The sequence below is a fragment of the Phacochoerus africanus genome, chromosome 3 (genome assembly GCF_016906955.1).
Source record: "Phacochoerus africanus isolate WHEZ1 chromosome 3, ROS_Pafr_v1, whole genome shotgun sequence".
NCBI lineage: Eukaryota > Metazoa > Chordata > Mammalia > Artiodactyla > Suidae > Phacochoerus > Phacochoerus africanus.
The window spans coordinates 52,247,680-52,273,644 of NC_062546.1; the positions used below are offsets into that span (position 1 = coordinate 52,247,680).

General features: G+C 43.7%; 1 protein-coding gene across 2 annotated transcripts; it reads right to left on the reverse strand.

Annotated features, from left to right (window-relative positions):
• Nucleotides 1-8,116: 8,116 nt before the first annotated feature.
• On the reverse strand, nt 8,117-23,169 carry VDAC3 (voltage dependent anion channel 3). 2 transcript variants are annotated; one of them, XM_047771783.1, is made up of 10 exons: nt 23,047-23,169; nt 20,451-20,519; nt 19,567-19,616; nt 18,302-18,304; nt 15,623-15,775; nt 14,586-14,638; nt 12,456-12,683; nt 11,304-11,454; nt 9,570-9,627; nt 8,117-8,638 (listed from the first exon to the last, which is right to left on the reverse strand). In XM_047771783.1, exons 2-10 carry the CDS (start codon nt 20,515-20,517, stop codon nt 8,547-8,549), a joined length of 855 nt encoding a protein of 284 aa, XP_047627739.1. In that variant the 5' UTR covers nt 20,518-20,519; nt 23,047-23,169; the 3' UTR covers nt 8,117-8,546. The 2 variants fall into 2 exon arrangements, with proteins under 2 accessions (XP_047627739.1, XP_047627740.1); XM_047771784.1 differs by lacking the exon at nt 18,302-18,304.
• Between the last annotated feature and the right edge of the window lie 2,796 nt (nt 23,170-25,965).

Consider the following 25,965-nt stretch of genomic DNA (forward strand, 5'->3'; position numbering starts at 1 on the left):
CATCTGCACACCACACAGGCTGCAAAGAGCTCATGCTCTCGGCTCAGGGTTCTTAAACTTCACTCTGCCTTCCCAAAAGGACTGACCCTCTGAGCAAATATGTAAGCACATTTATTCATTTTCAAAATCAGTCCTCCTGGTCGCCTCAGAATGAGCTGCACAATATAAACTGAAAGCAGTTCAGTCCCTTGGAAAATGAAACATAAGATCAATGAGGTGGTTTAAGCACACGGGGTAGGAGAAGGAGCCTTTGGAGACGACACGGTGTTCACTGAGCCTTAGACAAAGCTGTGTCCATTCTGCTTACCCGAGGGAAGCCATCCTTGCCCACTGCCCCCAAGTGCTCCTAGATGATGGCACCAGGGCTAGGACTCCTCGCTGGGAGGCAGCGTGGTACAAGGGGCCTGGCCCAGGACAGGACTCCATGAGCAAGTCTGTTCACCTTCCTTCTTGGACTAGTCATTACCCACTACCTCACTTTTTAAGGAGAAGTCCCCTCAGGAGAACTGTGCTGAGCACAGAATTAGGTCAGATAATGAAGGAAAGGAACAAAATAAGCCAGTTAGATGAACAAGGTGAAAGAGCTAGAGACTGAGGAAACTGGAGACTAGGTTCTCTGCATGCCTGGTGAGACCTGTAGAATGTGGGGAAATGTAGCCCTGTTCTTGGATTAACTGTCGCCTTCTTAATAAATACCTTTGCAGCACATGATCCTTTATTATTGAAAAGACCCTGAAACATATTTCAGGAAAAGGGAAAAAAATCACCTATACTCCGTCATCTCACCACCATCCATTTTGAAACGCTGCTCTTTGAAACCTGGAGCTGGCCAGGTACTGGGGCAGTTCAAGCACAGGATGAGAACAAGTTTAGCAGCCAAATGGTAACAGGACTGGAGCAGCCCCAGGATTTTGACAGTGTCTCAGCTTCGTCCCGGTCAGCACTGGTCAGACCATGTCCACAACTGTGGTGTCTAGAAAAGGGACTGTGTCCTGGGCCAGAGAAGGAACGTGAGAGGTGACTAAGACCTTGGAAAGGAAGCCCAGGAAGGAGGTGAGGTTTAATCTGTCTGCTTTTGTTTAGGAAACATAAGGAATTAAATCTGACTTTAAGCCAGTGTTTCGGGCTCAACAAAGGTGATCAGCTGTTGGCTAGAACAGGAACTTGACCAGAGCCAGAGTGATGGGGAGATTTCTGGCTTTGACACTTAGAGGTTAAATCCAACCTGGAATGTAGATTCCAAGCTATGAGTTGGGAGGTGCTGGGGAAGGGAGGGAGGAGCTCAAAGGGAAGGAGATAGACTGACCTCAAGGGCAGAAGGCACCAACCCCACAGCTGGGCCATCATCTTCCACTGGCAGCAGCAACAGCAGCACCCAGTGGAGGCAAATGTAATTGCAGCTGTGACCCTATTTGCAGATCCTTTTTATTTTTTTTATTTTTTATTTTTTTGTCTTTTTTTTTGTCTTTTTGTCTTTTTGTCTTTTTGTTGTTGTTGTTGTTGTTGCTATTTCTTGGGCCGCTCCCGCAGCATATGGAGGTTCCCAGGCTAGGGGTTGAATCGGAGCTGTAGCCACCGGCCTATGCCAGAGCCACAGCAACGCGGGATCCGAGCCACGTCTGCAACCTACACCACAGCTCACGGCAACGCCGGATCGTTAACCCACTGAGCAAGGGCAGGGACCAAACCCGCAACCTCATGGTTCCTAGTCAGACTCGTTAACCACTGCACCACGACGGCAACTCCTGCAGATCCTTTTTAAATTGCAGCAGTGAAGTCACCTCCCAGAATGTTAAGGATAAACATAATTCAGAGAATCACTAGAAATGTCAGGAGTTATCTGTGCTGCCGTGATGGCCACAGGGAACTAGGAGTGCCTGCCGAAGGACAACTTCAATCCATTCACAAAAATCCCAAAAGGCCCGCCTGCCAGCTGGCTCCATCCATTCATCAGTAAACGTCCACTGTGCACCCATCACATGCCATGTGCTGGTCTGGCCACAGGAGGCAGGAAGACAAAAAGACTGCCGTCCAGGGTGGCTGCTGCCACCATGAGGGTGTTTCCAGAGGGCAGGGCCCTGGGGAAGGGAAGCTTCCCCAAAGAGGCAGAAACTTGGCAGAGACCCTGGCCAGAGCACTGGTGCTGTGGGGAAACAGCGTATCTGCAGGTGCCTGCAGACCAGCTGAGAAGAGGTGTCCATTCACAGGCCACAGACAGGAAAGGTCTGAGGTCAGGAGATCAGCTGTGGGTGTGGTGAGCCATCCAGGAAGGTGGGAGCAGTGGGGGGCAAGGGATGAGAACTATACACTAACTTACACCAACCCTGGGAGGTGTGGACATGTCTCCGAGGTGGACCAGCCAGCTCTCCAGGGGGAGGGAGGGACAGCTAAGCTTAAATGCACACACTATGCACTAATGTCTCTGAGTGACTGGTCTCTCTGCCCTTCTGCTTTCCATTCCCTCCACCGGAGGGAAAGAGAGCATCTGACTGGTATGTTGAGAATGAGCTGGACTTGCTGGAATCACCTCCATAGAGCACAGGCACACCTTCCCCTCTGTGCCACCCCAGCCAGGCAGTGGGAGGCCCGGGCGGCCAACACTGCTGCCACTCTCACCCTGAGCAGTGTCAAGTAGCCTTCACAGTGGTTTATTTTTTTATTTTTATTTTTCTGTCTTTCTTTTTAGGGTTGCACCCACAGCATGTTCCCAGACTAGGGTTCCAATTGGAGCTGTAGCTGCCAGCCTGTGCCAGGGCCACAGCAACACAGGATTGGAGCCGTGTCTACAACCTACACCACAGCCCACAGCAATGCCAGATCCTTAACCCACTGAGTGAGGCCAGGGATCGAACCTGCATCCACATAGATGCCAGTCAGGTTCGTTAACCACTGAGCCACAACTGTAACTCCATTTTCACAGTGGTTTAGAAGAAGCTACCTTGTCCTAACCCACAACTGGTTTAAAACCAGAGTGAGTGAGGAGTTCTCTGGTGGCTCAGCTGGTTGAGGATCCGGCATTGTCACTGCTATGGTTGGTTCGATCCCAGGCCTGGGAACTTCCACATGCTGTAGGCGTGGCCAAAAAAACAACAAAGCAGAGTGAGTTAGAACTGGCTATCACCAGACCACCCTTACTCGGAGAAGGACCTTACCCTTCAGTCTGAGGACAAGCCCTGTGCATGAAAGCTCCACACTAACATGACCATAGGCTTAGAGGACCACCAAGGTGGAGGACAGAACCTGAATATCTCACATGCAAGTGGAGGGCAAAGGGGTGCTGTTTATAAGGGGAACAAGCAAAGGGAAGCTATCAAAGAGCACACATGGCGCGCCCATCGGAACCTTGGTGTTAGAGGGTCTTACAGGGAGGGCTCCCTGCGCAGAATCCACAGCCTCCGTGCATGTGCACGTTGCTAACACTGGGGCCCAGAAACGGCTCTGGCTCTTTCTCAGGGCTCCTCTGTCCAAAGTTCTAGGAGCTGAGCCTGGTCAAGAGGGCCATGAGCCTTCATGCACAGACACTTAGTAATGAAATGAAACTGTAGGCCATCTACTGCCCTCTGCCCCTGAAGTGGTGGAGCTCTGACTACGATGAGGGATTAGCAACGCATGGTGTCTTGGAGAGGTAACTAATATCTAAAACATGGTGTGTGAATTTAATCTCAGTTCAAAATTTAATAAAAGCCTCCTTGTCACAATCAACACCAATACTCTGATCAAGCTCTCTGTCCAGGTAACTTTCTTAAGGTGTTTCCTGCCCCAGCCAATGGCTGGGCCTTGCCAACCCGGACCACAGACGCACTCACCACCGCCAGACACACTCTTGCTGCAGCCGCAGGGGCTCTCTGCATTTCCCACAATAATATTAATTAGAAGACCCTGCCTCTAATTACAGAAATAAGAAATTCACTTTAGAAAACCAGAAAAAATTATAATAAAGGATAAAACAAAACTTACTTAATTGTGGTTCAGCAGTAACAAATCCATGAGGATGCAGGTTCAATCCCTGGCTTTGCTCAGTGGGTTAAGGATCCAGCGTTGCCATGAGCTGTGGTGTAGGTCACAGATGCGTCTCAGATCTGGTGTTGCTGTGGCTGTGGTGTAGGCTGGTAGCTATAGCTCCGATTGGACCCCCAGCCTGGGAACCTCCATATGCCATGGGTGTGGCCCTAAAAAGACAAACAAACAAAAAACTTAACATTCCACCTTCCCAAGATAATGAACATTAATATTTGGAGCATTTTCTCCTACATATGCATAAACACTTTTTTAAAATAAAATTGGAATTAGTTTTTTTACTTCATTTTTTCTATTTAACATTATAAACAATCCTAGATGAGTATGATTCTTCAAAAATACTGTTGATGGCTGAACAATATTCCACTTAATGGATAAACATGCCATCCATCCCCTACTACTGCACATGTGAAGCGCTATCAATTTGTCTCTACTATAAAGAACATGGCAGTGAGAAACCCCATACAGAACTGTGTGCATCTCTGATGTCTTCCTTAAGCCAAATTCCCAGGAGTGGAGTCACTGAATCAAAGAACCCACTGACATCAAATGCATCTATACCAGAATGTTCATTCTCTGCTCCCAGGCTGCAGAGACCAAGTAAGTTACCTTGAGAGTAAGGCTCAAAAGGCAAGACTGAGGATCCTGGCGGTGTCCTGAAAGAATCAATTTTAAAAATTAAACAAGATCAGGAGTTCCTGCTGTGGTGCCATGGGATTGGCGGCATCTCTGCAGCACCAGGACGCAGGTTTGATCCCCAGCCTGGCACAGCGGGTTAAGGATCCACTGTTGCTACAGATATGGTATAGGTTGCGACTGTGGCTCAGATCTGATCCCTAGTCCAGGAACTCCACATGCCAGGGGGTGGCCGAAAAAGAAAGAAAAAAAAATTTAGATAAGAGTGGTAAAAAATTAATACATGAGTGGTATCAGGAGTTATAAAGCTAAACTGGAGAGAAGGGGGAGGAGGGACAGGGGCAGTGAAGCGAAAGCTGGGGCAGCAGAGGGGAGAGGGGTGCTTGAGTGCATTTTTGGGGAGTGCATTTTATGGGGAGTTCGTTTTATGGAGAGTTCCTGAGAACTTCCGCACGCGAAGCCACAACCAAGTCCTCTGTCCAGGACCCCTGGCGTGGTTTCCACCCCTGCACGACCACACTCCAAGACTCTAGCAGTCACTGCTGGGTGGGGTAGCCCAATTGCATCACAAGTGACCAGCACAGGGCCTGGCATAGAAGCTCAGGAAATGTGCTTTCTTTTGGCTAAAACATAATGATGAGGGTACTTAGAAGCGGCCCAGCCATGATTTAGTAAAACTGCTGAAAAGGCTGAACTTCGAGTCTCTACATTCATGTCTGGATCACTGAAGTAGCAACACAAAATTTGGCTCTTTACCTCTGCAAGAACAAGTCACTTAAAAGGGACAGGATTGCACAAGTAAGGAAAACACATCGACTTAGAGCAAGCTCCATCCCTTCTACTTCAGGCCTCATCAGACAAGTAACAAATTACCTGGGGGAGCATCTTGTCCTCATGCCCCCAACCCCCACCATCTTTATCCCCTGCCCCTGATACCAGCAGGCTGAAGACACACCCACCACCATACACCTCATTCACGTCAGCCTTTGGCGCCCACTTCAGCCACCAAGGGCCTCCCAGTGCAGCTGTCAGCCCAGCTCGGGCTGCAGTTCCCCAATGAGACACAGGCATCAACGACATGGAACCAGTTTGCTCTTCACCCCTCATTGACTTTGCCTTTTGTTACGCTTTATCTCCTGAAATGATGGTGCAACCCACAAAAACAGTGAGAAAACAAAACAAAACAAAACAAACTGGTATCATGTGCCTGTATCACAGGTATTTTCTGACATAAGTAGTGGCTGGAATTTGGATTCTAGCAAGAGACTCTCTGGAGGTAGTACAGGGAAACACCTTGCAGCAATGAGGTTTTCCAAAAGCTACCATGTCTAGTTGTTTTTAAGGTGACTCATTTGGAAACTGAGCAAGTAATATGAACAGGCAAATCAGAGAATTATTAATGATCAGTAAACATATGAAAACAGTTCCATCTCTCTGGCCATTAGGGAAATGCAATTAAAACAAGGTATCAGGGGTTCCCATCATGGCTCAGCTGTAATGAACTTGACTAGTATCCGTGAGGATGCCAGTTCAATCCCTGGCCTCACTCAGTGGGTCGGGGATCGGGCATGGCCATGAGCTGTGGTATAGGTCCCAGACTCAGCTCAGATCCCTCAATGCTGTGCCTATAGTATAGGCTGGGAGCTACATCTCCAACTGGACCCCTAGCCTGGGAACCTCCATATGCCATGGGTGCGGCCCTAAAAAAAACACCAAAACAACAAAAATACAAGGTATAATTTTTCACTTATAAAACTAGTAAAAATAAAGTCTAATAACATTCAGTATTTTTGCAGATGTGGGGAAATGGGCACTCTTCACCACCACTGGCAGATACAATCTGGTACAAAATATCTGAAGGGTGATTTTGTAATACTTACCAGATGTGTGAGCCCTTTGAAAAACATGGTTACCTAAGAGGACAGTTTGGAGGGGGGTGGGTGGACTGGGGATTTGGGATGGAAATGTTCTAAAATTAGGTTGTGATGATGGTCATGCAACTATAAATATAATAAAATTCATTGGCAAAAAAACAGTGCATGCCCTGTGACTCAGCAACCTCACTTCTAGAAACTGTTCCTGGAGACCTGTATTGTCAACAGCTACTTCTGTACATGTGGCTACTTAGTTTTAAGACAAATTAAAATGAAACAGAATTAAAAACTGAGTTCTTCCACTAATCCTACACTTCAAGTGCTCAATAGCCACAGGTGGCTAGTGGCTGCCACATGGGACAGTGCACATGTCAGTGGTTTCCACCACGACAGAAAGTTTTACTGGGCAGTGCTGCCAAGGGGAATACTCACGGAAGTGGACAAACATATTCACTGAGGCACTGCTTGTAAAGCAAACTGAATGCAGCAAAAAGGGGACTAAATATATGTCACATTTACACAAAAGTATAAAAATAAAAAATTTAAGATGGAATTCCCACCATGACTCAGTGGGTTAAGGACCCAACAAAGTGTCTGTGAGGATGCAGGTTTGATCCCTGGCCTTGCTTAGTGGTTTAAGGATCCAATATTGCCACAAGCTGTAGTATAGGTCACAGATACAGCTCAGATCTGGTGTTGCTGTGGTTGTGGCACAGGCCGGCAGCTGCAGCTCCAATTCGACTCCTAGCCTGGGAACTTCCATATGTCGCAGGTGCGGCTGTAAAAATACATGAGGCATATCTAAACAAATAATCAGGAAGAGGACTCTGCTATGTTAACTTTAAAAGTATTCTGCAAAACAAGGTGTTTTGACATTTTATATAAATAGGTATTTATGTACTCACTAAAGACACTGGAAAATATCTGCTAAGATACATGTCAAACTATCAGTGGCAGTGGAACAAAAAGGGATAGGAGGAATGGCAATTTTCACATTTACATCTACACTGAATGAATTTGCTGCAACCGGCATGTATTCCGGGGGGGAAAAAAAAAAAAGATTTTCAAAAGGAGTTCTACTTTTAGAAAGATGATTTACCAGTAAACCCTGAATACATCAGTCTACTTATTTCTTTTCTAAACTGGAATTTCCCTCCTTTGGTTATCCTTTTCCTAGACCTCATAATCAAAAGCATTTTCTTGAGGCCCACCCTCCAGAGCCGTGACCCTCCTGCCAGCCTTTCCCGGCCGTGCTCCCCAAGCTGTACTCTCTCCTTTGCCATCTTTTTAACCACACACACACCCTCACGCCTCCTCAGCAGCTGCACAGGACTACCAGTGGGATATCTCTCTCACACTGCAAAAGGTAGCAAGAACCTCAAGAGACATGCTTCTGCCCAGCAGGACAGACTCTGTGTTTCACTCCTGCCCGGCTGCAGAATGGCAGCAGGAGGGAGGTAAACAAGAGCGGTGGGCATGAGCAGCAGCACTGGCGTTTCAGACACAAACCTCAACTGTGAGAGGGTTTTTCAAAACAAAAGCAATCACACCAAATACAAGAAACCAGCACTGGCAAGTCAGATGAGCAATTATGTTCCAAATGTGATGGGTTTATTTTATTTTACTCTGATGCAAAACCAAAGATTCCACTACTGCACAGAGACCACATATGCCAAGGCCATGAACAAGTGGTGTGGGACATGCAGGACGTGACGTACACCTGGAGGGCCGGGTCATCTCCTTTGGAACACTACACCGTGGCTGAGGAACACATTTAAAATAACACTGTGGAACTGAACTGAAACATGGCACAAACATGACAACTTCCAGGCATGCCTTCAAGCACCTCCCTCAGGATGACTCGATACCTAGGCTTCAGTGTGGGGAGGATTACAATTCTTTGGAAGAATAAAAAGTTCACATGTTTGAAATTTCACAGAAGAATTTTAAGGCCAAAACATAGTGGGTTCGTTTCTCTTCACCTTCAGGGACAAAGCTGATGCTTTACGCAAAACCACATTAAGCTTCTAGTTCAAATCCCAGCCCAACCTTGTGACCTCCTGCACTGAAGTTCTTTCCATCGATTAGAGCTGATAGGGTCAGTTTGACTCCTAGGAAAAAGAAAACACCACAATCACTTGTAACAAGCATTACCATCAGATGTGTGTTTTCTAGAAACAGTGGGTGGAATCAACAGGTCACATGGGCTATAGGAGTTATAGCCATTACTAACTCCATCACCGCCTGATCTGTAACAGCACAGTCACGGCACATTTCACTTAGAATCCAAGGTTAAGAACACTGAGGGATCCAACCAAACTCACAAGCCAGAGTAACCAAGTTATGGAGTTCCTGTCCTGGCTCAGCAGTAACGAATCTGACTAGTATCCCATGAGGTTTTGGGTTCAATCCCTGGCCTCACTCAGAGGGTTAAGGATCCGGCATTGCTGTGAGCTGTGGTGTAGGTTGCAGATGGGACTTGGATTCTACATTGCTGTGGCTGTGGTGTAGGCTGGCAGCAACAGCACCAATTGGACCCCTTGCCTGGGAACTTCCATATGCCACAAATGCGGCTCTAAAAAGCCAAAACAAAAAAACAAAAAACCAAGTTATAAGTAAAAATACATATACTGAAGTTCCTGCTGTAGCATAGTAGGTTAATGATCAGACATTGTCTCTGGGCAGCGCCAGTTTAATCCCCAGCCTGGCACAGTGGGTTGAAGATCTGTCACTGGCTGCAGCTGTGACACAGGTCACAGGTGCAGCTCGAATTCGATCCCTGGCCCAGGAACTTCCATAGCTACTGGTACAGCCAGAAAAAAACAAACAAACAAAACACACACAGACACGTATTACATATATATGTGTGTGTATATTTACATACACACATTTTTTTTCTTAAACAAAGTACTCAATCTGTCTTTGAACAACAAAATGTTACAAAATAGTCAGGATCAACCTAAAGTGATGCAGGTTGTCTGTAGATCATTTTCACTATTCCTCTATCAACTTCTATCCCACTCCATTGTTATTTTTACTCACCTGGTCGAAGGGTCTGAGTATAACCCAATCCAATTAGGCTGGCATTATTTACTTTAGCCTAAGATTAGAAGATGAAATAAAAATAGTTATAAACAATTATTTCATAATATGTAGGTCCAACACAATCACTTCGCACATCAGATTTCCAAAGATGAAACATCTTGGGGCCAATCCAGAATTACTGAAACTGAAAACTTAATTAATAAAAGATAAATCTTTTTCTTTCTAGGGTCGCACCCACGGCACATGGAAGTTCCCAGGCTAGAGGTTGAATCGGAGCTGCAGCTGCCAGCCTATACCACAGCCACAGCAACAGGGGATCCACGTGGCATCTGTGACCTACACCACAGCTCACAGCAACACTAGATTCTTAACCCACTGAGTAAGGCCAGGGATTGAACCCACGTCCTCATGGATCCTAGCTGGGTTTGTTACCACTGAGACACAATGGGAACTCCTTAAAAGATAAATCTTTTAAGTCGGTAGGACTGGTAGGGGACCTTGAGAATGCATGCTTAAAAGCCTCAAGCAAAACTGTCAAACACTGTGCAGTCAAATATCACTCCCTCCAAGAGTGGTTAAAGCATGAACTCTAGTGACAGATCTGGGTTCAAATCCTCGCACTGCTTTTTTTTTTTTTTTTTTGGTTTTTAGGGCCGAACCCGTGGCACATGGAGGTTCCCAGGCTAGGGGTAAGAGCTACAGCTGCTGGCCTACACCACAGCCTCAGCAATGCAGGATCCAAGCCACGTCTGCAACCTATACCACAGCTCACAGCAACACCAAATTCTTAACCTACTGAGTAAGGCCAGGGATCGAACCCACAACCTCATGGTTCCTAGTCGGTTCACTTCCACTGCACCACAACGGGAACCCCTGGCACTGCCTCTTATTGTGTGACCTTGAGCAAGTCACCAAACCTCTCTAAGCCTCAGCTCCCACATCCATAAAATGGGGGTGAGAGGAGGTTCCTAGTGGTCTAGTGGTTAGGACTCGGAACTTTCATAGTTGCAGCCTGGGGTTCGATCCCTGATCCGGGAACTGAGGTTCCACCTCAAGCTGCTGCATGCTGCAGCCAAATAAATAAATTTAAAAAATGGAGGTGAAGATAATACAACCCCAGAGGAGTTGTAAGGATTAAATGAGATAATACACCCACAGAACATGCAATTTAAGAGCTCAATTGGTGGTGCTTTTTTTTTTTTTTTTTAATTTTGTCTTTTTGCCTTTTCTAGGGCCATACCCGCAGCATATGGAGGTTCCCAGCTAGGGGTCTGCCTATGCCAGAGCCACAGCAACTCAGGATCAGAGCCGAGCTGCGTCTGTAACCTACACCACAGCACACGGCAATGCTGGATCCTTAACCCACTGAGTGAGGCCAGGGATCAAACCCGCAACCTCATGGTTCTTAGATTTGTTAACCACTGAGCCACAATGGGAACTTCTGGTTATGTTACTAATTTGACTCTCTAGTGGCAACAGGAATAGTAATCAAATCCCAGGAAGTTATGGGTAAGACAATTTTGAGGTCAAAGAGGTAAAATGACTTGAGAAAGTCAGAGGACAAATTAAGGAGGAATGAGGATCAGAACCCACATTTCTTGACTTGAGGTGTAATGTTCTCACTGCACAATGACCACTCAAAGTTAGGACGACATGCAAACTACAACTATATCACAGCATACAACTTAGATGAAACCCTAAGAGCAGATCCATCTGGTAACATGTTCTTACAGATAGAGAAGTTCTACAATCCAGCTTATACTTAGCAGCAATGCCAAAACGGGTGTTGTTACTGCCGGCCGTCCATGCGAGGTTTATTGACGTTTCAATCTTCTCATTCACTTTCTGGTAGATCGACCCTCCAAACTCAGTGCCATCATTCCTGTTTTCAAGGCACAAGAAAAGTTCATAAAAAACTAGTTTGTTACAATACGAAAACAAATTCTAAAACTATCTAAACCAGGATGTCCTTCTACAACTACAGATTTCAGCAAACTTCTAGCATAAATGACTACCCAGCAAAACAGTTATAGAATTTATAACTGCCTGATTAAAGCATAGTAACGTTTGATTCATTTACATGGCTCCTCCACATGATGTGAATTTCTTAGACACAATTATGTACAAAGGTAAAACGATCCATGGCTCTGAGATGTTCACAATATCGAAAAACTTTAGAGTTCTACAAAGATTCTGTGAAAATAACATATAGTGGCACAAGCCAATTCTGGACTTCATCCGAAATGTAACCTTAGCATCAGAAAGCCCTCCCTACACACCTACAGTGCACAGCCCCCAGGGAAGTACCCACGTACTGCTTCAAAGCATCCCAGAAGACAGTCCTGGGCTTTCTGCGGTGTTCCTAACACGCAATTTCAGTGCCACTGTCTGCACCACTACTGACTTCATTTTACTCATCGTCAGTGGATTAGAGTGTCTAGTGGAGAGCAATCTGCAACAATCTGAAACACACAGCTCATCCTCTGCTTTTTCTTCCTGGGACAGAGCAGTGTCCAGAAGACCAAGACATAACATACAGTTTAAAAGTTCAAATTCATTTAACCAACAGGCTGCCAACATGAGCCCAGGACTCACGCTACTCCTGCTACTTCTGAATGCAAGAGGGTCACCTGGGTTCTGAGCAGGGTACACAGAATTAGGATTCAGGATGCTCCTGGATGCTCAGCTCAATTAGGGAACTTCTTCCTGACCCGAACAGACCTGCTCCCAGAAAGAGCCAAGAGGAGCAGGGAACCAGAGGAAGCAGGGACATCTCCAAAGGACCCCAGCATCAGGAGGTAGCCTTCTCTCCAGGGTGGTGGCCACCATCTCTTGGGCGACTGCACTGGCACTAAAGGGAAGCTCTGAATTAGGAACACTCACACATGAGTGTGCAGCTGGAAGTCCGCGGCCTTGTAACCCAGAGCAAAATTATTCTGTGACAGTTTGGATTTGGCTGTGTCAAAACTCATCTGATAGCCAGCAAGCCAGCCTTCAAGGGCCAGCACAGCCCAGCCATAGATGGTTGGTCCAGAAAAATCTATATCAACATTACTGCCAATACTGAAACATTCTCGTTTATAGGAGGCCTTCAATTTCCCACTCTTCTTCCTGTTAAAAAAAAAAAAGACACAAAAACAACACAATAAAAAAAACACAAGTTTTTACTGCTATCTAGGAATCTTTAGAGTAAGATTCTTTCCCTCCCCCAATGTAAACAGGGAGTTGGTGGATGGCACATATACAATAAAATGTTTTACATGACTTAGCCCTACAAGTATAATCTTGCTAGGATTACAAATATATACTATTTTTTAACCTACTTCGCCCTGTAAGTTAAAGTAATAGGGTGGAGTTCCCGTTGTGGTTCAGCAGTTAACAAATCCAACTAGGAACCATGAGGTTGCGGGTTCAATCCCTGGCCTTGCTCAGTGGGTTAGGGGTCTGGCGTTGCAGTGAGCTGTGGTGTAGGTTGCAGATGTGGCTCGGATCCTGTGTTGTTGTGGCTCCGGCATAGGCTGGTGGCTTCAGCTCCAATTAGACCCCTAGCCTGGGAACCTCCATATGCCTCAGGAGAGGCCCAAGAAATGGCAAAAAGACAAATAAACAAATAAATAAATAAATAGGGTATTTCATGATTAAGTTCATGAAAGCATAAGAAAATTATAAAAAGATGTAGGATACATTTCAGTACCAAATTAATAATCTAAAGGTGTATGGATATAGATACACAAGAAACTAAATTCCTTTAAATGTTTCTAAGTGCAACAAAAGGTAACACCTGACACACATCTTAAGTATTAACCTATCACGGAGAGGTGTGCTTCTTTTTCCTAAGGATATTTATTTTCCTTAGGGTCAGTGTTCTCTCTCGGGACAATGTCAGATGAGCAAAGGAGAAGCATACATTTTTTTCTTTTCTTTTTTGGCAGAACCCTCAGCATATGGAAGTTCCCAGGCCAGGGACTGAATCCGAACCACAGCTGTGGCAATGCCGGATCCTTAATCGGGTGCCACCACAGAGACAAGTAAGAACCCTGAAAAGCATATTGAAGGACAATACCGAAACCAGAGTATCAGTTCTTAACAGTCCCTGTGTTATTCCCATCAGGCCTCTTATGAGAACATCGGTCCTGAAGACAACGCACATGTGAAACAGGAAGGGCACGCCTGTTGTCACTGCCAAGGAGAAATGCCACGGGAGGGAGCCCCGCTGAGCACCTGTGTCCTTTAGACAGAAGTGGCCCATGTGAGGCAGGTAAGAAGCAACACAGTCCCCATTTTTTGGATGAAAAACTGAGCAGAGAAGCTGAGGGTCTGTAGTGGCTAGGCAATCAGGTAAGCAGTGGCAGTACTCTGCAGGGTCCTGGTGCCAGGAGATCACACTGTCCTCCTAACTTCTCAGCAATGTTTCACATCTGTGAAGCTTCAGCATAGCTTAAAAAATATCTAGTCTCAGAGTTCCCATTATGGCTCAGAGGAAACGAATCTGACTAGTATTCACGAGGACACAGGTTTGATCCCTGGCCTTGCTCAGTGGGTTAAGGATCCAGCATTGCCATGAGCTGTAGTGCAGGTCGCAGACACAGCTTGGATCTGGTGTGGCTGTGGTGTAGGCTAGCAGCTGCAGCTCTGATTAGACCCCTAGCCTGGGAATCTCCATATGCCACAGGCGTGGCCCTAAAAAGACAAATATATATATATATATATATATATATATATAAACTGTCAAATCTAATTCAAAGAGGCACATAGTAGGAAAAACTTAGGAGCTAGAAGCGTGTTTTTCCTACTATATACCTCTTCGAATTAGATTTGAAAGTTTTTGTTCATCTGTGCAGTTTTCATATAAAACTGTGCCCTCCTCAAGGGAGCCTTCCTGCCTCTCTCACACACACAGGTCCCAGGATTTCATCTGCTTCTGAGCTGCTCCCACAGCTCCCTGTCCCAAACCTCTCTCTCCATCCCTTCAAGCCACAAAACCATTTCAGAACAGGGGGTTGGGATAATTACCCTGTGTTTGGTACAAATATGGTATCAAGAGTCAGTTTCAACCCTTCAGCCAACTGAAAAACAAAGATTTAAAATTAACAATTAGTAATTTTCAATTCTTTTCTTGACTTGAAAAACCAATTCTAAAGTTTTCTGTGACCTCTCTAACAAAAACAAGGAAGTCATGAAAGAAAGTCAAATATTAAATTATTTAATTTTATTATTAAATAATTTCCTCTTGATCCTTCCCTCCCCTCTACCCTACTACCCACTCCCCTGCTTCATCATGATTCTCTCACTGAAAAATAGGCTAAAATGTATAGGTCAGGTCCTACTGAGCCAATAGTGTCAACTACAGTACAGACCAACAAAATAACAGTGATACTCTCTTGAAATTACTGTGATGACATAACTGGACATTTAACAAGCCAACCTAAGTAATTAATTCAACTAACGTACATATACATTATCTACATATGGTCATGCGCATATAGACAAAAACAAACCTCAAAAAATAGTGCCTTGAATGTAACAGGCACTTGACAAGTACATCTGCTGAAAGATTTTCTCTTTTAAAATCTTTAAGAATTTTATTAATGGCTACACCCACAGTATATGGAAATACGGGCTGGAGATCAAACCTGTGCCTCCGCAGTGACCTGAGCTACTGCAGTCAGATTCTTAACCCACTAAGCCACACCAGGAACTCCCAAAACATTAAAGAGTTGTAGAAACATTTTTCTGTGGAGTCAATTTTGCAATGATTACAAAACAAAATGAAACTAAATCACTGCAAACAGTTTGGTCTACTCAGGAGAGGCTCAGCTGCAGAATAGCTAAGTAGAACTGGTCAAAGGAGTGATAATTATGTACTCACCAATAAAGCCTTACTTTCTAGGAACATAAAACAGACCAAAGGGCATGTGCAGAGAAAAATCATGGCAACTAGACAGGATGCAAGGGTGCAAGATCTCATTCAGATTATATCTGGGGTCTGATCATTATTTTATCTGCAAGATAAACTGACCTTACAAATAACCTCCAATGCTCTCACTTACCTTATTCTCCAAAGAGATTTCTGTCCCAAGAGTATTGTCTGTGTTCCACTTTTGGGTAAAGGTCAGTCCATAGTCACAGATCTTGTATTTGGTCTCCAGGTTGCCTGATGCTTTCCCTGTATCCGTGTAAGCATGACCCGAAGTAGAAAATTCCTGATAAGAAAAAAAATCACTTTCAAATCAGCTCATTAAACAGAAAATATTCATTCCAGAAAGCAGTGTTCAATGTATCAGAAACCAATACAATTTACTCTTTACCACAGTCCTCCTCCACAGCAATTTATTTCCTGCTTTCCCTCTCTCTTTCTAATCTCTAAGTGTTTTAACCAGTTTTGGATCCTCCCATTACTCCACCTCTCTTACTGATGCTTCTGTTCCATACACTCTCCTACTAATAAATGAGAATCTCAAACTCTGGGTTTTTTTTTTTTTTTTTTGGTCTTTTTTGCTATTTCTTTGGGCCGCTCCCGCGGCATATGGAGGTTCCCAGGCTAGGGGTCGAATTGGAGCTGTAGCCCTCAGCCTACGCCAAAGCCACAGCAACTCGGGATCTGAGCCGTGTCTGCAACCAACACCACAGCTCACAGCAATGCCAGATCCTTGACCCACTGAGCAAGGGCAGGGATCGAACCCGAAACCTCATGGTTCCTAGTCGGATTCATTAACCACTGCGCCATGACGGGAACTCCTCAAACTCTGTTTTAAAAGAAAAATATCTTTGTTGAAAATAAATGTTTTTAAAAAGACAAAATATTGAATCTTAAATATTTACTTTCATGACCTAAAAAAGACTATTAGTTCTCTATCATAGCTTGTGAACTATTAGTTATTTTTAAAGTCCTTAAAAATCCAAACACTAGAAGCCCTAGACTTCCCCCTTTTAAAACGGTTAGGACTTTACTGCATTAAAAAAATATATATATTGGAGTTCCCATTATGGCGCAGTGGAAACAAATCTGACTAGTATCCATGAGGATGTGGGTTTGATCCCTGGACTCACTAAGTGGGTCGGGGATTTGGCATTGCCGTGAGCTGTCATGTAGGTTGAAGACTTGGCTTGGATTCTGAGTTGCTGTGGCTGTGGAGTAGGCCTGCAGCTGTAGCTCCAACGCGGCCTCTAGCCTGGGAATGTCCATATGCTGTATTGCTACAGGTACAGCCCAAAAAAGCAAAAAAAAAAAAAAGTATTTGTATTGCCATGAAATACACTTAATGTAAAATTTACCATTTTAATCATTCATGTTATTTTTAAAAATATTTTAATTTCTTTTTATGGCCATACCTGCAGCATATGGAAGTTCCCAGACTGGGGGTTGAACTGGAGCTGCAGCTGTGGCCTATACCAGCCACAGCCATAGCAATGCAGGATCCAAGCTGTATCTGTGACCTACACCACAGCTTAAGGCAATGCTGGATCCTTAATCCACTGAGTGAGGCCAGGGATGGAACCTGCATCCTCATAGACACTATGTTGGGTTCTTAACCTGCTGAGCCACAATGGGAACTCCCAATTTTAACCATGTTTATGTGTATAGTTCACTGGCATTAAATAAATTCTCACTGTTAGGAAGGCTTACAGCTTTTACCCACAAAACTATCTGTAAAATTTTCCACATAAACAATTTCAATATTTGAAAGGATCATTCCATTTTTCATAATAAAATGGAATATTCTAACTATTCCCTCTTCCTCCCTCTTCCCCATCTACCTTTCAAAGTACTTTCTGTCAAACAGTTACTATGAGTGCCTGAAAATATATCCTCCTCCCCAGTTTGGTATTCCTTCAGCCACATGACAATAAGCAATGAGAAACTGACCTCCTTCTAGGGATACCAACAGTCAACACCTGTCACTGACAGTCTATCAACTGTCAAGGAAAAAACATTCTGATTGGCCCTGTTTTTAAAGAACATTTCTGAAATACTGCCACCAGGAATGAAAGGCTGCCAAGCTGTTTCACTGCCTGCAGTGTGAATCCTCCCTTCACCAAATACCCTCCTCCCAACTCTTGCTCTATGAGCTGTTGAAACAACTGGGAAACTGTGATCTGTTTATCAGCACCACACAGAAAGCTTTCAAAGAGAGTATCATGCTGCACACTTAGGCAAGGCCTTGGTAAAAAATGATAAATGCTGGTCATGTTTAACAGGTCATATCGCTTTCTTTTAATATATCTAACTACCTAATGCTTTATTTTTCACATGTACCTTTTATAAACTTGAAAGTATAGCAAATACAAACCTTAATTTTCATGCAAAAAAGGTAAAAGAGTATTTAGTCTACATTTCTTTCTTATTATCAGCAGCCATTTCTTAGTCTGAAGCTCTATCAAAAATCTAAAATGCCAGAGGTACAAATCTCAAAGAGAAGGTCAGAATTTTCCTAAGCAGAGTTCCAGTCTCACAGTTACTTCCACTCTAGTCTAATTTCATAATTAGATAAAACAATTATCTAGTGTAAAATTTTTATTTATAACATGCATATAATATCTACAGTTTTCCATTAAATGCTAGTATACAACAAAACACTCATAAACATGTTACTGTTATAGATGACGTATCACAAAAATATCAAGATATGATCTAAGAAATTTGGAGCAATGGTTGAAATTTATCCTAAATCAGTACCAGAGAAAAAGCAGCCATAAAAACAAGCACACAAATATGCTATTTTTCTTACCATCTGAATGAATATTTCCACACAACAGCAGCATGAGAGGGAGATAAAAATTTCAGTTGTTGATTTTTGCAACAGAAACCTACCCTGAGCAAATTTAGAAACCCTAATCGAAATGAGTATAAATTTTCTATTTTAACAAACAATATAAAATAATCCCATCCTGAAGGGCAGATATATACATATTTACCCTTGGAAAACCCAGGGAAAGAATAATAGTGACAAACCAGGATTATACAGAATGTAAGAATTCTTACACAGAATGTAAGAATGTAACTACTCCACGTGCTTCTTATCTTTATAATTAAATCATTATATCCAGAAATACAATTTGCACTGGTTTGAACAGGTAAATACCAAACAAAAAAGGTACAGTCAATAAGGAGAAGTCAAAGACTAAATTGACTCTCAAGTTGACATGCTGAGACTTACTGAATAAAAGCTCTAGTTAAAGGTGCTGTGACAATATGCTGATAAGCCCTTACCATATTTTTAACTTCCAGTAAAAAAGATTTCATGAACATCAATAAAAACTGTACTGTAGACTAATCTTCTACATGTATTTCTACATTTGTTTCAACTAATCATGAAAGGATTAAAATTAGTTTTGTTTTTATAAAAAGACAATAAAATTTGCATGAACCCAGTATAATGGAGGCAAAGATTTTAGTGTCCACATACATAGTCATGAAAGCATAAAGATATGGCATAGGTCAAAAAAAATACATATACATGGGAATATATATATTTATATATATATGCCCCCATATATATATATGTGTGTGTGTATACATACACCAGGCCTTTTAAGAATAAGACTCAGAACACTCTTATTATGACAGACACAAAGGGTCTCCCTGAGAGGAGGACAAGACTGTAGGGAAGACAGCTTAGCAGGAAAAGCATGTGATTCAAGTAATCTGACTAAACAATGATTTTTAGGAGTTCCTGTCGTGGCGCAGCGGAAACGAATCCGACTAGGAACCATAAAGTTGTGGGTTCGATTCCTGGCCTCACTCAGTGGGTTAAGGATCTGGCATTGCCATGAGCTGTGGTGCATGTCACAGACGCTGCTCAGATGGTGTTGCTGTGGCTGTGGTGTAGGCTGGCAGCTATAGCTCCAGTTGGACCCCTAGCCTGGGAACCTCCATATGCTGTGGATGCGGCTCTAAAAAGACAAAAAAAAACAAAAACAAAAACAATGATTTTTAAACAGGTTTCTTTAAGATAATTATGTCAAATATATTAAAAATACATTAAGTACTTACCACTCCACTACATGACTTGGTTCTCAGATCTATTTTGACCATGCCAAACCCTAGACACGCACACAAAAACACAGTAATGTACAAAACAGTAATGTACAAATGTAACATGCACTCTAGCCTTTGCAACTTAGAAATTATGAAAATACTCCACAGTACATTTTATATGGAAAATACACAGTATTCTCACTAAGTGGGAGTTCCACAAGAAACTGAATTATAACAAAATAAGTATAATTTTTAAGTCCCTCAAAATACTAAAGGCATATTTTTGAAATGAGTTAAAAAACAAATGGATGAAAGGAACATATACTATTTTAAGAATCAAAATTAAGAGAAATTATGTAGACATATAAACAAGCTTTAAATATAAAAAATACACAATTAACATTATTAGTTAATAAAAAATCAAATGAGTACAGCACGAAAAATTAAAAATTTAAACACCAAAGATAAATGTCTATTTGGTTTCAAACATTCTATGTTCCTCCAAAGAAGTCAAAAGCTGTATCTTCGCTCAAATAATGAAAGCACTGTCATTATTTGGAGGAGCAAAAATACGTCCCCTACTTTAACTGTCCCCAGGACCTAGCAAAAGGCCCTGTAAAAGGCCCTAGCAAAATATTGCAGATTTATATTATTTCACCCAAAAGATAATATAAAATACGCAAATGTGTTTATGTACACAATGGTTTTTAATGCTTGAGGGCCTCTAACTCTAAAAAAAAAAGAGATCTAGTAATCTGCTAATAGTTATCCCCTTAAATCTTATGAAATAGATTAATGTTGACTTAACCTCATTTTATCAAGTACAGTATCTCCCATATAGCTTAATATATACAATATTAATGCTTACCCAAATTGGTAATTTACAAGAGCACACTTACCATATCCTTTGTTGAAGACATCCTTGGCAGCCTTTCCTAGATCACAGTAAGTTGGTGTGTTACACATATCTTAAAAAAAAAAATGAGGACAAAGGAATGAAAATAACCATTTTGCATTTATTCTGTGTTCAACTGTTTGGTCCTGTGAAAAGAGGTATACATTTTTTTTCTTCCTCTGCATCGTTAATGCTTATACCCTAATGCAGCAAGGTTAAGAGAAAGCATTCTGCTCCTTTAAAAAGAGCTTTCCAGAACACTGGAGAATAAAAGGGTTTTTTCATGAGACTCACAGAGGTCATCTTTCTGACCTCTTTCCAAGAAAAGAAATTTCTCACAGACTGAAGGAGATGCTTTTTTAAAACTATATTTTTACTTTTTAAAAATGCAAAAACTTACATTAGAAAAGTATTTCTTGGGCTGTTATAAAGCCAAAGAGCTGTATAAGATGACAAGGTAAATTTTCTGAGGAACTGAAAAAGAGATGCAATTTAATATCTACAGGGTTAACATTTTGGCTACTTTGAAATTCAGTCCTTAAACTAAGAATAAGTGAAATACACCCATCCAGAATATGCCCTCTCTCAAAGCTCTTAAAATAAAGTATTATAACTAAAAATAAGTGAAATACACCCATCCAGAATATGCCCTCTCTCAAAGCTCTTAAAATAAAGTATTATAATCTTACCTATTAGCCAGAAATAGGCTAGATTCTACCTGAAGTAATCGGCTTAACAAAAATCAGTGTATACTCTCAAGTTAAAGCCTTCAAAAACCCAAGGTGCTTGCTTGATTTTTCACCCTGTCTACTTACTATTCAGACAGCCTTTCTGCTGCCAATATGACCCTCACATCAAAATCTTCAGGCCTATCGACACTGCTGCTTCCTTTGCCCTCTTTGCAGAACAGGAAATCTCCTCCTACAGTATCCTCAAAAGCCATGTCTAACCAACTGTAGAACTGCTTCAAGCAACCCCATTACTACTCCTGAAAAATCTAGAGCACTAGCTAGCCCTTGCTATTGCTATGCCTGAAGCAAATACACATTCAATCTTCTATTTATTTATATTTAGCCTAGCTCTTAATCTGGCCCTCTGCTAAGTTTCTGTCCCATCCCACCACACCTGAACACAACACACACTTTATGGTACCTCCTTTTTTTTTTTTTTTTTCTTTGGTCTTTTTAGGGCCTCACCCTTGGCATATGAAGTTCCCAGGCCAGGGGTCTAATTGGAGCTACAGCTGCTGGCCTACATCACAGCCATAGCAACACAGGATCCAAGCCACCTCTGTGACCTACACTACAGCTCAGGGCCATGCTGGATCCTTAACGCGCCGAGTGAGGTCAGGGATCAAACCTGCATCCTCATGGATACTAGTTGGGTTCATTACCACTGAGCCACGATGGGAACCCCTATGGTGTACTTCTTAATTGTGAATCCATTTAAAATTTCTTTCTTAACTTAGACCTGTCAAATACGACAGACAGTATGATATAGTATAAAAATACATACAAAGTTAAGAGGAAAGTGTATAGAAAAGATAAAAGAAGATAAATGTACTGAGTCATAGCATAATAAAACTTTGGTTTAAACCACAAGGTTTCATAGTTCAGGTCCAGAGAAATTAATTTACAATTCACTCCCTTGTGTTCAAATAATCAATTCTAGACTTTTTACACCCTGCCAATTGCAATCTGATATTATTCTTTATGATCACAACTGACGCAGGTATCTGTTGAAATTTTGTCAGAAGTCTACAGGTTGGGAGATAAGCAGAGAAAGGCAGGCACTATATATTCAAACAGAAACGTTAAAAAACAAAACTAGACTGTAAAGCCTTAATCTATTGACAAGAGAAAAGATACACTTAAATGTTTAGAAACATCATCTAGGAACCAATTACAATCTTTCTTAGCATTGTACCTCGTTTTCAAAACTACTGCCAGACACTTTGCAAAAGTCGTGTAGGGGATTTGACCTCAAGTTCGCCTGGTTCAAGCTTATTTCTTCAGGCCCGTAATTCTGATGGGAAATGCCCTGCTGGTATGATCAAGCAAAAGCTCGAGAAGACTTCACGTTCCACACGTTTCCATTACTCTACAAGTGCACTCGCCCGTGGACGTGCACGGCGTTCCGGGGCTGCATTAGCCGCAGTCGCGGGGAGGGAGTGGGTTAGTAACACAGCTTTACACCATCACTAACGGGACCGGCAGCTCGTCAAGCAGTGCATTCAGCATCCTCCCTCCGGCCCGCAGGGAGTGGAAGACCCCCGAAGCTGGACGCCGACTCCGGAGAGAAAGCCGGGGGCGCGAGTGAGTTCGGGGTTCGAAGACCCAACTTCCCTCAAAACCAACCTCCCGCCCGACCCGACGCCCGGCGAGGGCCTCAGTGGCCGGCAAGGAGGGGAGCAGGTGGCGGAGAGGCGTCCCATCACCTGAGGGGCTAGTCCCCGCTGCCCCGCCTTCCGCCGGCCCGCGCCCCGTTAGGCGACCCTCCCCTCCCGTGCCCTCCGTTAGCCGCCTCCCGTCGGGCCCCTGCCAGTCGCCGCCCCAGCCGCCCCGCCCCAGCCGCCAGCCCGCGGGCCCCGCTTGCCTCACCTCCTACCCGAGGGCCTGTCGGCTCCGCTACGAGGGCCTGTCGGATCCGCCAGGGCACGGCTGAAGGTCTTCTTCAGACCAACGCCGTCCGCGCCTGCGCGGCCCCACGCCCGCGGCGCCTGCGCGCCCCGAGTCCCGCGCCGCGGCTGCGCGCCGCGGCTGAGCGCGTGCGTGTCGCGCCGGGGTCGCGCGCCGCGGGCCCGAGGCGGACCAACACCTCCAACTGTCCGAGTGCGCGAGTGCGCGCGTGCGCTTCGGCACCCAGCGCGCAGGGCTGGGCGGTGGTTGACGTGGAGCGCGCAGGCCCCGGGACCGCACCTCTGCCCCGAAAGAGGCCCCTCTCGCGAGAAGGAGAGGTTACTAGTAACCGTTGCCAGGGGAGGGGCCGGGGGGCCGTGCGGCGGAGTTGCTGAGGCACCGCCCACTCCGCGATAGATGCTGGCCCAAGCAACTTGCGCGCTGTTTTCTGAGGATGCCTGGCAAGTCTGTATGGGGATTTCGTCTCAGAATGACAACATTCAAGAATGTGGCTTTTAGGTCATCTCATCTTAAGGATGAGAAAACAGATGCCGAGGCAGTAAGAGACATGACTTTATCAAGATGACACAGGGTAGGTTATAATTTCAAAGAGAGAGAGGAGCCGCTGGAGGACAGAAAACTCTTCTTTAGAGAAGAATTCCAACTCATAAATGTAGCAAAAAATTATAGAAATAGAAAGTCACCACTTTGGAACCACCAGTAATTAATTCAAGCAAAAATTACCAGTAGATGCTGAATGACTGAGGATATTCCTACAATTCCAATCATCCTACAGATTACTTAGTAAAGAGAAAAGAGTACCTTTACATCAAAGAAATCACCCTCAACCAAGTGATCAACCTTGGGATGGTACAGACTGACATCATGTGCTCCTATTCTTGCCAAAGGAGTGATTTGTCTATTCATAAGGAAACAACTGGACAAATCCAAATTGAGGGACAGTCTGCAAAACAACCACCTGGTCTCTTCTGAAATGTCAGTTTCATAAGATAGTAAGAAAAAGGTTGGTGAACAGTTCTAAAGCAAAGGAGACAAAACAAAGATGTGACGAGAGGAATATGATCCTAAATTGCACCCTCCATTAAAAAACAAAAAGCAACCTTTGAGGATCATTATTGGAACAATGGAGAAGATTTTAATATCGACAATATTAGGATGATAACAATGTAAAATTTTCTGAGGGTAATGATTATACCCTGATTACAGACAAATGGCCTGCTTTTTAGGAGATATGTGCTGAAGTATTTAGGGGTAAAATAGCATGTGACTGCAAAATATCAAATGGTCAAGAAAAAAGGAAAAAACGTACAAAATGTTAAGAGTTGGGAGGAGTTCCCGTCATGGCTCAGCGGAAACAAATCTGATTAGTATCCATGAGGATGCAGGTTCAATCCCTGGCCTTGCTCAGAGGGTTAAAGATCTGGCATTGCTATGAGCTGTGGTGTAGGTCGCAGACATGGCTCGGATCTGGCGTTCCTGTGGCTGTGGCGTAGGCCAGCAGCTACAGCTCCTATTCAACCCCTAGCCTGGGAACTTCCATATGCCATGGGTGCAGCCCTAAAAAAAGAGGGAAAAAAAGACAAAAAATAAGTGATTTTTTAAAAAAAAGAGTTTGGAGAATATATGGATGTTTGTTGCATTATTCTTGAAACTTTTCTAGAAGTTTAAAATTTTTCAAACTAGGAGTTCCCTTGTGGCACAGTGCATTAAGGATGCAGCAATGTCACTGTTGTGGCTTGGGTCACTGTTGTGGCTTGGGTCACTGCTATGGCAGGGGTTTTGATCTCTGGCCTAGGAACGTCCATGTGTATTGGACACAGCCAAAACAAATTTTTTTCAAAACAAAAAATTAGGGAGAAAAAACCCCCAAGAAGTCTTTGATATTCAGTCATTGATACCAGGTTGCTGCTTGAATCAAGAGACAAATATTGGGAATTCCCGTTGTGGCACAGTGGTTAACAAATCTGACTAGGAACCATGAGGTTGCAGGTTCGATCCCTGGCCTTGCTCAGTGGGTTAAGGATCTGGGGTTGCCGTGAGCTGTGGTGTAGGTCACAGATGCGGCTCGGATCCTGCGTTACTGTGGCTCTGGCATAGGCCGGCAGCTACAGCTCCGATTGGACCCTTAGCCTGGGAACCTCCATATGCCGTGGGAGCGGCCCTAGAAAAAACAAAAAACAAAAAAAAGACAAATATTATTTCCCTGCTGGAGGTAAAGCATTTCAGGCTAATAAGAGATAAGTGAGATTAATGCTCCCAAAGGACTCATAATGGAAGACTTGGACAAATTCCTGCCGAAGAAGGCAGAATAAGATCAATGTTATCAGCAAAGCAAATATAACTTAGTAGGCTAAATAAAATGAGCTTTGGAGTCAAAAGAGGCTGGGTGTGTATCTCAGCTCGGCCAACTCTGGTCTTTGCTGAGCGGCTTAACCTCTCGATGCCTCAGCTTCTACGTCCATGCAACATAACTAAGGTCTGCTTCAGAGTGTTGGAGTGGATAGTAAGCGAAATAATGTGTCCATAGCACATAACAATCTACCTGACATATGAAAGAGTTCTTTAGTTAATTACACAAGATGAAAATACGCTGTAAGTGATTCAAAGCTATACAGGCAAACCTCTGTTTATTCAGGTACATATGAATATCAGAACCAGAACTCCAGCCTGTACTTTGGCACAGACGTGGCCTTTGTCTGGTAAAGCAGGCCATTAAAGGTTGTAAAAAGCACTTTTTTTTTTTCCTTTGTAGGGCTGCACCTGCAGCGTATGAAAGCCAGGCTAGGTGTCCAGTCAGAGCTGCAGCTGCAGGCCTACACCATAGCCATGGCAACTCGGGATCTGAGCCATGTCTGCAATCTACACCACAGCTCACTTCAA

What these genes read in the sequence shown, in the direction of transcription:
- VDAC3 (XM_047771783.1), bottom strand. Translation starts at nt 20,517, where the DNA reads ATGTGTAACACACCAACTTACTGTGATCTAGGAAAGGCTGCCAAGGAT. An exon ending in TGTCTTCAACAAAGGATATG is followed by an intron (nt 19,617 to 20,450) that starts GTAAGTGTGCTC and finishes GTGCGTGTCTAG; the next exon opens with GGTTTGGCATGGTCAAAATA. An exon ending in TTCCAGCTGCACACTCATGT is followed by an intron (nt 11,455 to 12,455) that starts GTGAGTGTTCCT and finishes CCTTGAAAACAG; the next exon opens with GAATGATGGCACTGAGTTTG.